The following is a 16,140-nucleotide window of genomic DNA, read 5'->3' on the forward strand; positions in this document are numbered from 1 at the left end:
TTCATTGATATATTTTGCTTTCCACAACCAAATCTCTGAACAACTTCTCATGACTGATGTACCTGAATACTTGGATGCTAATATCCAAACTGTATTCTTAAATTTATTCACCTAAATTTGGTTATTGCTGATTATATACACTGTGTATCATATGACTTTTAAAAACAAACTCTGTATTTGTGGATAATCTAAGTGCTATACCCAGATGTACAGACTCTCTTTTCTCAACCTACGTATTATATAATTTGTGTTTAACATTAGCCTTAATAAAATTGTTAATCCAGCTCTCTGAGAGGCAGTAGATAGACAGGTCATCAGCCTACACTTGGGCTTAGGCTGACCTAATTATGGCACGCAGGGCGTGAATGTCTTCATAACCCTGAGTGACATAGCTAGGTTGATGTAATCTTTAAGTGCAGACCAGGCCTAATTTTTGCTTTCCTTGGGAATTGTAACAGTACCTTGTAGATTTTTCTGCAAGACAAGTCACTGTAATTTTACCCCTTTGAAAGTACGTGTGGTCTGATATGGAAAATTCCTAACAATGGCACCTGAACAACACTGCAATTCCTGGCAAAAGACTGGTGTCTGTCTGAAGCGCTAAGAGTCTCTTGGAGATCTTAACTGATCTGACAAATTCAAGATAACTAGGGGAGAGTTCAGACTTAATGACACCTATACAGATGGCAAAATGCTTCTGAGGAAAGAGATTGCCTCACGTCTCCTAAAGTCAAGGTTGCTAAGCCAATAATGTGTGAAGAAAAACTGTGTCAAAGTGAATTAAAAATTTCACAACACAAGTCTGGCTGTGATCGGATTAAGGCAGGCGAGAAACAGTGACTGGGTGGTTGTTTTTCATTTATACTATTTTCTTAAGTATTTATCACAACTTATTTTGCAATTATTGGGTCTCGGGAAGGGAGAAGGGGAAATGTGGCATGAACTTTACATTCTGTGCTTTGCGCTGAGATACAGAGCTCCAGTTGATATTGATCCTTTGCCCCTCCAGCTGAGAATGATGTACTACAGTGCCATTGAAAAGAGAGGCTGCTTGCGTGCCTGTCTGGCCAGCCTGTCAGGCTTTTTGCATGTTTTCAAAATGTGATGTTGTCATAGATCCACAAGATATGCCATGCCTCTGACCTTTATACAATCTTTCTGGAAGTGTATGTGATAGGCCCTGGGCCTCCACTCTTCACAAGGGGGGGAGCCCTGTGACTCCAAGACTGGATTTTTGGCTTCAGCACCTCTGTTTCTCAGTGTGACTCCTTGAACTGGTCCAAATGAGCTTGGACCCCTCTTAGGAGACTTCCCCTCTTAGGAGCAATGCAGCCAGCAGATATTTGCAATGATACAGGACAGTCTTTTCAAAACAAAACATTATTTGTGAACTGGAATACGATATTTAGTGACAGTGATGATGCAAAGCCTAAATGCATGTCCTGCTCTAACTTGCCAGCTCATCCTTACTTAGTTACGTGGGGCCGGCCCCTCTGGGTACATCTAGACAGCAAAAAACAAACGAACAAACGAAAACAAATAAAAGATTGGCAATGAGTCATATAGCCTGGGTCAACTATGGGGCTAAAAATAGCAGACATGCGGGCTCGGGTTAGAGACGAGACTTCGAACCCAGCAAAGAGGGAGGGATTCGGGAGCACAGGCTCTGAGACTCTCTCCCCTTCAGGCTCCACCCCAAACCCGAACATCTACCCTGCTATTTTTAGTTTTGCAGTGCAATCCCCACTAGCTCAAATCAGTTGACCCAGGCTCTGAGACTCACTGCCACCTGTCTTTTTTTGCCGTGTAGATGTACCCTCTTTGTCCTGGCCTGGAAGACAGTTGGGTGGTGCTTTCCTGTAGCAAACCTCCCTGTCCCTGCCCAGTGGTCCCAGATTGAATTATTCCATTTGCTGGAAGAGCAGGATTCTTACTGCCCTCTCCTGGTATTTTAGCTCTTCGTCTGGAGTGAGTCCCAGTCACGCTACATTCTCATGTATGCCCTCCTCCCTTGGGAAGGAGTTGTGGTCAGACAAGTAATTATCCATCCACATCCATCAGGTCCCTTTGTCTGGCAGTCTTTAAAAGTTAATGGTCCAGCCATGGGTCTCCATTGTGTCTCCCAAGGTAGCTCTCTTCATATGTTGAGAGTTCTTGATAGTCCAATCATACCAACCTCGACATGTCTACAGGATCCGAACCTGGTCAATTCATTGCATATTCCCCCTTCTCTGGAAAGAAATAAACGCCTTCCTACCAAAGGGGCAGCAATAAAATAGTAGTGAGTGGGGAAGCTAAGTCACACAGACACTTCATAAAAATAATACAGAAATTTTCCATGTTTTCCGCAGACATTTTTCAATTTGACAATTCTGTGCAAAAGACTGACACAGAGAAGATGATTGATATGTAATGACGAACAGATGGATGCATGGATTTTAAAGCCAGAAGGGGCCATTGTGATTATCTAATCTGACTTCCTTCATGATAGACGCTATAGGATGTTACCTACTAATTGCTGCACAAACCTAATAATTTGTGGTTCAACTACAGCATATCTTCTAGAAACAGATCTAATCTTAATTCAAAGATTCCAAGTAATGGCTAATCCACCATATGCTACATTTCCGTTTTATGAGATGGTCTGTTTGATTTATAATAAAGATGGCTCATGCTGTATTCCTAATCCAATAATTAAATGCCAATTGAAGGTTCCCATAGTGTTCATATACAGAGGTTTTGAAGGAAGAGCAAATTATTCTTTTCTTCTACAAAAATGAAAAGTGTTCTAGTATTTGAATTCTGGTAGCTCCATCAATGTGTTAGGGCTGTTCAAACTCCTGTGAAGACATAATCCCTCTTGTGAAGAGCTAACTATCTGAGAAGACAAGTAGTCTATGAAATAAAGAGGAGCAGTATAAAACACAGTCAGAATGTATACGTTTCCGCCCCACACACACACACACACACACACACTAAAAATCCATAATCCTCAAATACCCTTTTGACTTAACCAGAGTTAACTGGCTATATTCTTGTAGGCATTTTGACAGAGGTGGGTCTGGAGGAGAGAGATGAAGAAGGCGGTAGTGGCCTTCTAGAACAGTTGAGGGAGAGTATTCAATTCATAAAGGCAGCCCATTCATTGACACCTCTTACTCTTGTTTCCCAACAAGAGAACCCTGGGATATGATTCGTGTCTGTTTTGTTATTGGTGGGAATATTGGGTATGGTTAATTTTGAGATGGGGAGAGGGTGACTTAATGCAATATCAAAGCAAATTAGAATTCCAGTGTTGTGATGATTGTTGGTGGTGGTTGGTTATGAATAAAAATGCCACCAAATGCTTACCTTTAGTCTTGTCCTTCTCTCGTGACTGCAAGTTCTGTGGTGTGTCTTGAACAGGATGGATGGCTTATATAAAGAAGAAAATCAATTTGAGCGGTGCATGAGACAATGATAAAGAAATAGGTGGGGACCATATGGTTACAGCTGAGCAAAAAGGCACAAGGCTAATGTTTATAAAAGGAAACTGGAGTTGGCAGTTCCACTTGAGTTCTGATGTGTTGGAGTCATCTGAGTGTGGTGTTCCTTGAGCATATCATGTGAATCAGAGATGATAGAAAGGTTGCCCACAATCTACTTAATGAAATGGTATGTAAATGTAAGAGAGGGTGGAGCAAAGCATCATTTCAGGAATATCAATGGATTTCTGTGCTTGGGAATGTCCAGACAAAGGTTCTAAGGAGAGAGACACTGATTTCTGCTTTATGCTTAGGAAATGATCAGCCGCTTAATCATGATGGGTTCTGGTCTAGGCTCTGCTACTAACTCAGTGTGTGATCTTGGGCAAGTCAGTTAATATCTGTCTCATATATTCCTCATCTGTAAAATATGGATATTTATTATCAAAACAACCCCTATAAGGTAAGACAAGCTGAATAATAAATGCTTTGAGATTCTTGGATGGAAGGCGTATACTATAAAGGCGCAAAGTATTATTAAACTTCATGTAACAAGGAGTGACGTCAGTTCAGAACTAGTCTTAAGTGTAAGTTAGTGTAGACATTTACTTCCTGTGTCTGTGTCCAGTACCAAACCCAAGATAACAGTGGGTGAGTGAAAGGAGGAGAGGGATAAGGCAAGGAGGAAATGGTATGGATTGCGTTTGTAGTGTGACTGAACTACACACTTCAACTGCTCATGTGGACCAGATAAGCCACAAAACATGCCATATTAAAAGACCAGTTTATGGGAGGAATTCCCCTTGAATCATCATACTTGGTGAATATTGACTTAATGTTTGCATCACCTTAAACCATTTTTCCTGCGCAGTGATTTCAATATTGTGATCTACAGAGAGCTGACTGGCCATGTGGCATTGTCTTTCTTTGTTCCCAGCTGCTATATTTAATTAATAAACAGCAAAAAAAACCATTGACTATTTTGCAGATGGTACTTTACACAGAGCAGTTGTTGTAGCTACTAATGGTGCTATGCTATCACGAATGGAAGTGGGGGTATCTAGGAGACAGTCTTTCTATTAAGATGTAATCGACACTATGAAAAAGCTTGTGACTCCCCTGATATTACAGGAATCTTGTTTAAGTTCTCTGTGACCCACTGACTCAGATTTTATTGGTTCAGTGCTTGATTCTACTGAATTTCATAAAAAAAAAAAACAAAACACGATTGATGCATTACATTAATAAAGTTAGAGAAATTGAATGAGCTCTAAGGGTATGTCCACACTGCTATTTTTAGCACTCTAGTTCAAGCCCTGCTCCTTGTCTGTCTAGGGTGGGAGGCTCACTCCCAGCTGCAGTGTAGACATATCCTAGGAGAATCTTGTAGCCTTATGTTAGATAAATGCACATACCTTTACTCTACACTGAAAATAAATCTTGCAATTCCAACTCCACATATGTGCCATTCCAGAGCAAGGTTAGTTTTACTTAAAATTGTCAATTCCTCTTACTGTGGGATTAAGCTTGTGTTTTCATATAGTTAACAGTAACACTGTGTTGCTGTGCTTGTGACTTGCAGGGTCTTTATATGGTTTTGTAGCACAGGTCATATGCGGCGAAAGCTGAGTCCTTTCCCAAACATAATACAACATATGCAAATAGAGCAAAATGAAGTGGTATCCGTGGTACCTGCACAATGTCTACTAACCAGTGTGTTTATCAGTGAAGCTATCTGCTGATCACTGCCACATGCTATTCACATGCCTCTGAGGTATTCAGTGGTTGATAGGACTAAATCAACAGCCTGATTACTGTAAATCAACACTGTTGACTTTCACAAAATTCCCCAACGCACTAGTGTACAGTTACACATTAAAAGCTCAGCTACTTAGGAGGGTAAAGCTTTATCACCTGAAAAAATACAAGCTGAAATCTTATATTGTATGACTTGTTATTCTCTGGAAAAGTTAGCAGGATCACTGCTTCAAGGAGCAGCAAAACAATGGATAACACCAAGTTAGACTAATGCTGAGCATATATGAAGTTCTCACAGTACATTGGATTGTGGGCCTTAGATTGCCTGTGACCTGCTAGTGTTACATGTCTCAGAATCTGTCTACCCTTAAAATGCTACAGCGGCACATCTGTGCTCCTGCACCGATGTAGTGCTTAAGTGTAGATACTACCTATACCAATGGGAGGGGTTCTCCTGTTGGTGTACATAATCCACCTCACTGAGAGGCAGTAGCTAGGTTGATGGAAGAATTCTTCCATCGTCTTAGCGCTGTCTACATGGGGACTTAAGTCAGTTTAACAACGCTGCTCAGGAGTGTGTTTTTTTTCATACCCGACTGACACAGATAAATTGACCTAATTTTCACATTTAGACTGTGTGACAGTCTGTATGTTCACCCTTTTTATAGGACTATGATAAATTTTTGTACAAAATATGCCTTGTGTTTGAAAACTCATAACTGGCTGATCATTATTGTGCTGGTAAAATGTGTGTGGCAACATTGTATGTAAAGTTATAAGTTTCTACTATATGATACTATTAAGATATGTTCCAAGTCTGGGGAGTAGTCACAAACCAGTTCCCCAGAGACAAAAGGCTAGGCAATGCCTCAGCCAGGTGTTAACAAAATCAAATGGACTGTCACCTGGTTAAGTGGCTGTTCTTTGGCAGAAAAGAGGATGTGAGTGAAAAATCTACATCTTGACAAAGAAACAGCTCGGGGTTCCCATCCACACAAACTTTCTGTCTCCTTGAACCTCAACTGAAGATGCTTCTCGAAGAAGAGAAAGAACTATAAGAACAGAGAGTAGGTGCCCCAAATTCTCTCTCCCTTTCTCTCTACCCAAGGCATCTACAACACCTGAAGAACAAGGAAGCATCATTGGACTGGGGGAGGGATCCTGACTGAAAGAAATTCACCAAGTAGGACTGCTGAAACATGTGTTGAGAGCGACTTTGCTTTGAATTCACTTAGCTTGTTAAGTTAGGCATTAGTTGCATTTTACTTTTATTTTCTTGTAACTAATTCTGACTTTTTTACCTCATTAGTGGTAATCACTTAAAATCTATATTTCTGTAGTTAATAAACTTGTTTTACTGATTTATCTAAAACAGTGTGTTTGGATTGAAGTGTTTGGGAAACTCCATTTGGAATAACAGGATTTGTACATACCATTTTCTATTAATCCAATGATGGACTTAATATGAGCTTGAATTGTCCAGGAGAGAACTGGGCAGTACAAGATGTACATTTCTGGGGAAAGTCTGGGACTGGGAATATGCCAGTGTTGCTCTGCAGTATAATTTCATGAGTGGCTAGCTGTAACACTCCTACAATATAATTGGGAGTGACTTACCTGCTGGAGGCTGTGCGAGAGCAGACCAGGAATGGTAGCTCTCACAGCAGAGCAGTGTAAAAGACACCCCAGATTGGAGAACTGGGGGAATACAGCTGTTCGTCAGTCCAGATTGCATCCTGGGTAATGTCAGAACCAGGCTTTAGTTTCCTACAAAAATACAGCCCACTAGTTAACATTAAAGTTAGGGTTTGTCTAACTCTTGAAAAGGTATTTAAACAAAGACGCATCAACTAGAAGTAACGGAGGAGGAAAAGGACCTTGGAGTATTGGTTGATCATAGGATGACTATGAGCTGCCAATGTGATATGGCTGTGAAAAAAGCTAATGTCGTCTTGGGATGCATCAGGAGAGGTATTTCCAGTAGGGATAAGGAGGTTTTAGTACCGTTATATAAGGCACTGGTGAGACCTCACCTGGAGTACTGTGTGCAGTTCTGGTCTCCCATGTTTAAGAAGGATGAATTCAAACTGGAACAGGTACAGAGAAGGGCTACTAGGATGATCCGAGGAATGGAAAACTTGTCTTATGAAAGGAGACTCAGGGAGCTTGGCTTGTTTAGCCTAACTAAAAGAAGGCTGAGGGGAGATATGATTGCCCTCTATAAATATATCAGAGGGATAAATACCAGAGAGGGAGAGGAATTATTTAAACTCAGTACCAATGTGGACACAAGAACAAATGGATATAAACTGGCCACTAGGAAATTTAGATTAGAAATTAGACGAAGGTTTCTAACCATCAGAGGAGTGAAGTTTTGGAATAGCCTTCCGAGGGAAGTAGTGGGGGCAAAAGATCTATCTTGCTTTAAGATTAAACTCGATAAGTTTATGGAGGAGATGGTATGATGGGATAACATGGTTTTGGTAATTAAATATTCACGGTAAATAGGCCCAATGGCCTGTGATGGGTTTTAGATGGGGTAAGATCCAAGTTACCTGGGAAAGAATTTTCTGGGAAAGAATTTTCTGTAGTATCTGGCTGATGAATCTTGCCCATATGCTCAGGGTTTAGCTGATCGCCATATTTGGGGTCGGGAAGGAATTTTCCTCCAGGGCAGATTGGAAGAGGCCCTGGAGGTTTTTCGCCTTCCTCTGTAGCATGGGGCACGGGTCACTTGCTGGAGGATTCTCTGCTCCTTGAGGTCTTTAAACTACAATTTGAGGACTTCAATAGCACAGATATAGGTGTGAGGTTTTTTTGTAGGAGTGGTGGGTGAAATTCTGTGGCCTGCGTTGTGCAGGAGGTCAGACTAGATGATCATAATGGTCCCTTCTGACCTAAATATCTATGAATCTATGTTCATCCTGCTCCCCCTTGCACCTTCGAGTTTTTTCTTCCTCTTTGAGTGCCAACAGTGATTTACTCCATACAGAATGTACTGACGGGTTCAGGGCCCAACGACCTAACTCTTCAAATTGGTATATGAAAAAACTGTCTCCCTCGCAAAGCAAGAAAGAAATCCCGGCCCCACTGAAGTCAATGGCAAAACCTCCACTGATTTTATTGGAGTCAGAATTTCACAAGAGATGAGCAGGTGCATTGCAGTGGAGGTTTATTTTTAAAAATGTAGTAATAAATAGCTTAGCACCACTTTGTGGGTTAGCAATGAGTGGCTTTGTTGAAAGGAGGAGTTTGGAGGAGGAACTTGAAACAGGTGTGCCAGGAGGAGGAAGAGGGGTGTTACAAAGGAGTATGGAAGAAGGCAATGAAGTGTGGAGAGAGTAAAGGGAGAAAGAAGGATAGCTAGAAGTAAGAGCAGAGAGGCAGATCAGAGTTATGCTGAGCATTGAAGATGTTGACTAGGAAGTGTGTGTGTAAAGGCAGAAGAGAGCCAGAGGGCTGACATGGATTGTGGCAATGGACACACAACATTCCCCACATTTTGTTTTATTTATCTGGTGGCACCTTGAGGATGGGTGTATTTTTTCCCTGCTGTCCTGAATTAGTCATTCATTTAGCTGAAGACCCGGATACCCACTGTACATGCACAGACAAGCTGATGGCACATAACTGCTCTCTTAAAGTCAAAGTTAATAGCTATTCCAAAGCAGCCTTTCCAGAAACATTGTCAAAGTCCAAATCAGCAGTCAAAGCCTGAAAGGGACATCAGCTTAAAAATTACACTGAATGTTTTTGTACCTACTGTTACATGTAACCGCTATGATTACTAGAACTGAGAGAGAGTGGAGCAAACACATTTTCTCTCTTTTTTTCCCCCAGTTTGTTTACTTTGAGCATCTGTTAGCACTTCATTGGCCGCTGTCAGAACACAGGATATTGGGCTAGATGGACCTTTGGACTGACCCAGCATGGCTGTTCTTATGTTTGTATTAAGTCAGCTCGGAGAGGCAGCATTTCCCAATGGATAGGTCATCGGACTGGGATTAAGGAGTCCCAGGTTCTATGCCTTAGGTTCTTTACCACTGAAGAGCTGTGTGCCCTTGGTCAAATCACTTTCCTTCTCTGAGCCTCTAGTTCCCCTCCCACCCTTGTCAGTCTTGTCTGTTTAGACTGTAAGCCCTTCAAGGCACAGATGTGTGTGTACAGTCCATAGCATATAATAATAAATCCTTATTATAGTCAGTAATTCATCTGCTCTGTTCAATTTTTTTTTAGATACTAGAATAATGTGATAGTAAAACCACACAAACTGGAAAGTAAGCAATGAGGGAAGTTGTGTAGAATCTGAAACTTTTTTTTAACTGTGTCTCTTTAAGTAGTTATCTGTGCATTTTGGATTTTGAATTTTTTAGGATTGCATGTAAGATTTAAAAGTTCCAAAATGTGGTCACTTTTTTAGGCCATAAAGAACACTTTTTTTTAAAATTGCAGAGTTGTCCAAAAGTGAGTGTTCAGTTGCAGAGCCCCCTTTTAGCAACAAATGGTTGTAGACAGGCCAGTGGCAGGCTTCCTCGCCAATACAAGGCCCTGTGTGTTTTCACATACTTGCTGTTTTTGGAGGTGGGAAGAAGGAACTCTGCCAAAGTTGATGCCATGATTGTCAACATTGGTTGTACACCCTGAGTGTGCTCAGGGCTAAAGAAAGCCTAGCTTAGAGAAAGCCAAGGAGCTCTCGGGTTCAGTATTGAATCTCAGACATTTACAGGTGAGTAAGTAGGCTCAGCACACATAGCCTGGTTGCCATTCTCTCATTTAATTAGACGATTACATTGTTATAATCCCAGATTTACCCCAGTGGTAAAAATTAACCACTACGTTGTGCTGGTTGGGATGGGGGCTAATTGTGCAGTTACCTTTAAGAATTAGCAGTCTGCACTGTGAGTGAAAAGTAGAGTAACAGTCTCTGGTTTCTGCAAGAAATATAGAGCTATGACTGAAAGTGGGCCTTTAGGCTCAGTCAGTGCATATCCGCATCAGATCATTGGTTTGGACGCAGGTTTAAAAATGTAGATGTGTTAAAATAATTTTTTTTCTTTCCCTACAGATTTTGGGTTTGGAAATTTCTATAAAAGTGGTGAGCCTCTGACCACCTGGTGTGGAAGCCCCCCGTATGCAGCCCCGGAAGTCTTTGAAGGGCAGCAGTATGAAGGACCCCAACTGGATATCTGGGTATCTTTATTTTATTTACTAGATTAAAATCATCTTTTAGAAATTAAGATTGTAATCACCTCTGAATTTCATTTAGGCCACAAGACAGGCTGTTCCCCTCTGGCTTTATTTTTCTAGACCAAGTCACAAAATGATCTTAAGACCCAATAGTTTTGAAGCATAGAACCTTGCTTTGTAAAGTCACTTTGAATGCCAGGTTGGCATTAAAGTTACATAGTAGGTGCACGTGAAGTCACTGCAAGAAATAATTTAGCTAATCCAAAAAGCTGTCACTGTTCCTTGCTGAATGTGCGGTGGTTCTTCGAGTGCTTGCTCATGTCCATTCCAGTTAGGTGTGCGTGCGCGATTGTCAGAAGGTTTTCCCTCTAGCAGTACCCGTCAGGTCAGCTGTGGAGCCCCGTGGAGTGGTGCCTTTATGGCAGCGTATATAGGTCCCTACCGACCCGCCACCTGCTCTGTTCCTTCTTACCACCAGTGACGGTTGTCACAAGTGCCTGCTTAGCAGTCTTTCTTCAAATAGTTGTTGTAAATAGGTTTCAGAGTAACAGCCGTGTTAGTCTGTATTCGCAAAAAGAAAAGGAGTACTTGTGGCACCTTAGAGACTAACCAAATAAATTGGTTAGTCTCTAAGGTGCCACAAGTACTCCTTTTCTTGTTGTAAATAGTTACCCATTAGTGTTAATTAGTTGAATAGTACTTAGCTGGGGGATCTTCCCCGATTCCCTTTCCCCCGGGACTAGGGCTTTAAGCCCTGTGAGAAGTGCCTGAAGCCTATGCCATGCGGCGATCCGCACGACTCCTGCCTCAGGTGCCTCGTGGAGGGTCATCAGGCGGATAGGTGCAAGATTTGTAGGGGCTTTAAGCCCAGAACAAAGAAGGAGAGAGACTCTCACCTGCAGCTCCTCCTAATGGAATCTGCACTTTGCCAACGGCCGGCGCCGAAGACAGCAGCGGCAGCCTCGGTGCGCACTGCACCGGCATCCGTGCAGGAACACTTGGCAACGAGGAAGGACTCCAATAAGGAGCATCGGCACTGCTTCCCGGCCCCAAGGCCCAGCTCCACATTTCGACACGTTCACAATTGCCGGTGCCACATAAGAAAGCTAACAGGGGCCGCTCACCGGCACGGCACACCAGTGAAGTGCATCCTGTGTTGGGACACCCCAAACCTGGCCGGCAAGTCCTGTAGCCGTCAACTCTGGCTGTGACAGGGGGGATGTTGAGTCCAGTGTGGGTAGACTCTCCGGTGCCGGAGGACTTGGAGGGAGAAGACCTCCATCTTCCTTCCATACCGGACACATTGGAAGTGGCACGGGATCTGATCGCCATGACGGCTCAATCCCTGGGCCTGCTGGCACATGCCCCGGCACCACCACCTACCACAGCTCCGACAATGACGGCACCGAAGGCAGCACCGATGACGGCTCTGCCCCCCATCAGACATAGGGGCAAGCCCACAATGATGGGCCATCACTCATCCTCGCCGCGGCACCAATCTCTGGCACCGTCAGATTCTGCTCCGTTTTGGTCTGCATCTAAGTACTCCTCTGAGTTGGAGGTGGAATCCTATGCCTCCAGGTGGAGCCGGTACCGCTCTAGATCCTGGCACCGTTCCCGGCACCACTCAAGAAGCGATGCACCCCAACCAATGCCAATGGTGTCATGGCCTCCCCAGTGGCAGGGGCTGGTGCAGTGGCCCTTCTGGACTCCAGGGGCCTACCATCAGGCCCAGGGGCCGGACTTGAGGGCGACTTTGGTGGCCTCGGGAGCCCATCGGACTCAAGGGATCCAGGAGTGCGGGCTGCGTCCCTAGAGGAAGACCTGGGGCAATCCGACCCTTAGACGGGAGCTGTTGTCACTCCACCCTTGGTGCAAGGAAGGACACCTATAGCTGATGCACCTGAAACTACCCTGGTAAGCATCAGGGAACCGGAAGGGCAAGAGGACCCAATCCCTCCCTGGGCATCTTCGTCCACCTCGCCCGATGAGGCGATGGCAGGGACGACTACCTCTCTGCCAGCAATGGACACCAGGGCCCATCAGGACCTCCTTCGACGGGTGGCGCAAAACTTGAACCTACAGGCTGAGGAGGTCACAGAGGATTCAGCCCCAATGGTTGATATCCTGGCTCCTGAGGAGCCCTCTAGGGTGGCCCTTCCTCTTATTAAGACCATTGTAAATATAACTAAGGTGCTCTGGCAGACTCCGGCCTCTGTCCCACCAACAGCTAAAGGGGTAGAACACTGATATTTTGTTCCACAGAAGGGGCATAGCACCTCTTCACCCATCCCCAGCCGGGCACATCAGTGGTGGACGCCGCCAATCACACGGAGCAGCAAGGACAGCCGGGTCCCACTCTGAAGACCAAGGAGGCCAAGAAGCTGGACCTCTTTGGTCACAAGGCGCTGACATGTGAGCCCCCTTACACTGTCTTTTATAAAGACACGGTGCAACTACGCCCACACCCTGCGTTTCTTCCTTTGGTAGTCTCTCAATTCCATATAAATCAGGACATTTTCCTACCTTTGTTCCCAAGCCGCATGCCAATACCAGAGATAGCATGCTTCATTCCTTGGATGTGAGATGCGCCTTGGCTTTCTATATCAAGTGCACAAAGCCATTTTGGAAGTCCCCACAGCTCTTCATCACTGTCGCAGAGAGGATGAAAGGGCTTCCCATCTCCTCCTAACGCATGTCATCCTGGATCACGTCATGCATCAGAACTTCCTATGACCTGGCCAAGATTCCAGCCCTGACATTGACGATGCACTCTGCAAGAGCTCAGGCATCATCTGCCACTTTCCGAGCTCAAGTGCCCATTCAGGATATATGCAGGGCAGCCACATGGTCCTCTAGCCACACCTTCACTTCACATGACGCAATTTTGCAACAATCCGGAGATGACGCAGCGTTTGGCAGTGCTGCAATCTGTGACCAGATGAACTCTGACCCCTCCTCCAAGAGTATGGCCTTGGTCGTCACCTAATTGGAATGGACATGAGCAAGCACTCGAAGAAAAAATGGCTACTCACCTCTCGTAACTGTTCTTCAAGATGTGTTGCTCACGTCCATTCCAAATTCCGTCCGCCTCCCCTCTGTCGAAGTATTCCAGCAAGAAGGAACTGAGCAGGCGGCGGGTTGGCAGGGACCTATATACACCATCATAAAGGCGCCACTTCAGGGGGCTCCACAGCAGACCCAACGGGTACCGCTAGAGGAAAAACTTTTCAACAATCGTGCACATGAATATCTAATTGGAATGGACATGAGCAACACATCTCGAAGAACAACACTTACGAGAGGTAGGTAACCGTTTTTCCTGAATAGGTTTTTTGTATGAATGTCCCTGCTTCACTGCACTGCTTCCTTCTCCTGCAGGAGTTCACGATGTAAATTGTTGATGAGTCTGAGTCACTAACACAGTGGGGAGGGAGCTGCCGGCTGCCCTCTCTCTGAGTTGAGAGAGAGAAGCAGCTATGTGTCCCGTGCCATTCTGCTGCAGGCAGATTCATATTGTTGAATCGGTGTATGTGTTTCCCTGCTTGCTGCTCTAACGGAAGAGGACAGAGAGAACAACCAAAATCGCATGAAGTGAAAGAGGGAGAAACATGCACCGAGCAGGGTTTTTGCACTCTTCAATGCACTGTCAAACATGAGACTTTTCATTCTTTGTTTTTAATCTAATTTTAGTGGTCTGGTCTTGATGATGATGTGTCCATATCCTGAACTACCCAGAGATACCGTGCAATTCAGCAGCCTGTGCTTTGGTGCCAGAAGCACAGTGCTCATACTACGTAACATGTGAGAGAGGCAGATGAATTCATGAGTAAGAGCTCAGTTCACAGCGCATAGACGTTCACCTTGCAGCTGCTCATCTAAAGAGATCTGTGTTGTTTTCGTAAATGAACACCGTCCCCATAGGCACTCTTTTTTTTAATGAGTAAAGGTTACAGCTTTGCTGAGCCTATTATCCTGTAACTGCCAAATGAACCCATTACTCTCCACCCATGCACAAGGTTCAGAATAATATGAGCGGTGTTTGAATGTGAAAAGTGAATTGCAGAGCTTTGGTAAATATTTTTAAAACTGTTTTAAGATCTCGGCTTATTAACAAAATCTCCTTGTAAACTAAAAACACCGTAAGTGTATTTACGTTTTACAATAAAGCATCTGAAAAGCGGTTTCCTCCTTCACGTACTGCCGAGACCTGAGTTGTTGTGCTACAGTTGACAATGCTAAAGCAGCTAACGGAAATGGTCTCTAAAAAGCTGAGTTGGCAGGAGGAAGAAATAATCCTCAACTCAGGTTTTAGCAGATAAAGACATTGATTTTTAATATTTTTAGTTTTAAAATCTCAGTATGCTGACACAATTTTGGTGTGTGTTTAGAATGCTTTTCCTGTCTATTGAGGCACCTAGTGCCATGTCTACCTATACAGATTCATGTCCCTGGGTCTGGTATAGTCATTTAATTCCATAGGGCACTATCTTCTCTGGCAAATGTAGCAAGACTGTTTCCACTTACTTTGCCAGTTAACACATAGTTTCAGAAATGAATCTGACAATTGACTTAATGCTGCTGTTCTGGTTGTGTGTGTCTCTTTGCACATCTTATGCAATCTCTCAATGGGCTTTGCACTCAGCATTGCAGAATCACAGCCATCACAGTCCATGCAAACATCAGTGGGTTTTTTCCCTTAAAACTTTGCAAGCCAGTGAACAGGAGAGGTTGAGGTTTGTGTGTTCTGAACAACGGGAATTTGGGGTGGGTTTTTTGTTTGAACATATTCAGATGTAGTAAAGAGTGTCTTTAAATCTCCCTTGAAGTAGCAGCTCATTTTTCATGTATCATTCAGTCACCCCTATGAAGCTTTGCACTAGCAGCCAGAGTCCTTCGTCCATTACACACAGCAGCTTTACCCTGCTTATCAGCAAAAGGCACTGCAAACCTAGCCATTTTGGGTTGACTAAGGGTTCTTAAGGTTTAGGGGTTTCCAGGTATATGACTCCTTTTTCTTTAACACTGTTTCTTGCAGGATGTAGAATCAACTTTAATTTTTGCAAGGATAGCCTGGGGTTTCACAAGTAAATCTCAGAGCAAAGAGTACTTGTGTGCATCAGAAAGGTAAAAGCAGGAATGTTCTCTGTCTTGCAGAGCATGGGTGTAGTTCTTTATGTCCTAGTCTGTGGAGCGTTACCTTTCGATGGACCTACACTCCCTATTCTGAGACAACGGGTTCTGGAAGGAAGGTTCAGGATCCCCTATTTCATGTCAGAAGGTAATATATTTTGCCTTATGCTTTGAGGATTTTAAGCTCTAATTAAATTAAACTCTTAAACTGCAGATGGTGGACAACTGAGTCATTAATGAGCAATGAATATGATTGTAAATGAAGAGGAGTGTCCCACTTCCTACCTCTGATTACAAACAGAAAAAAATTCACAGATTCAAACAGCAAGTAGTTTTCATTCTCCAAGACAACAAAACAAACATTCATTTTAGTTTGGAAAGCAAATGCAGGGAAAACAAAATCCTCATTTTAGCGTAATGCAGATTGGGTTTTCCTGTTTTCTTTGACTGCATCTTTTAAACAGAAGCAAAAAAACAAACACCCCAAGAAGAGCTCAACAAACCACGTAACCAACTCATACGCCTGGGTGTCAGTCTTATATCTTTGGCACACCCAGTTGTTGTTGTTCTTGTTGTAAGACTATGAGATCTTTTCCTA

At 43.6% G+C, this 16,140-nt stretch overlaps 1 protein-coding gene across 3 annotated transcripts in view; it reads left to right on the forward strand.

The window, feature by feature from the left end:
• Positions 1-16,140, forward strand: part of SIK2 (salt inducible kinase 2) — a 118,287-nt gene that overhangs the window by 71,229 nt on the left and 30,918 nt on the right. For all 3 annotated transcript variants that reach the window (XM_077839668.1, XM_077839669.1, XM_077839670.1), the window contains 2 exons: positions 10,288-10,412; positions 15,567-15,690. In XM_077839668.1, the coding sequence (XP_077695794.1) occupies positions 10,288-10,412; positions 15,567-15,690 (249 nt within the window). The remainder of the gene's footprint in view (positions 1-10,287; positions 10,413-15,566; positions 15,691-16,140) is intronic.

This window comes from Eretmochelys imbricata, chromosome 22, assembly GCF_965152235.1.
Source record: "Eretmochelys imbricata isolate rEreImb1 chromosome 22, rEreImb1.hap1, whole genome shotgun sequence".
Lineage (NCBI taxonomy): Eukaryota > Metazoa > Chordata > Testudines > Cheloniidae > Eretmochelys > Eretmochelys imbricata.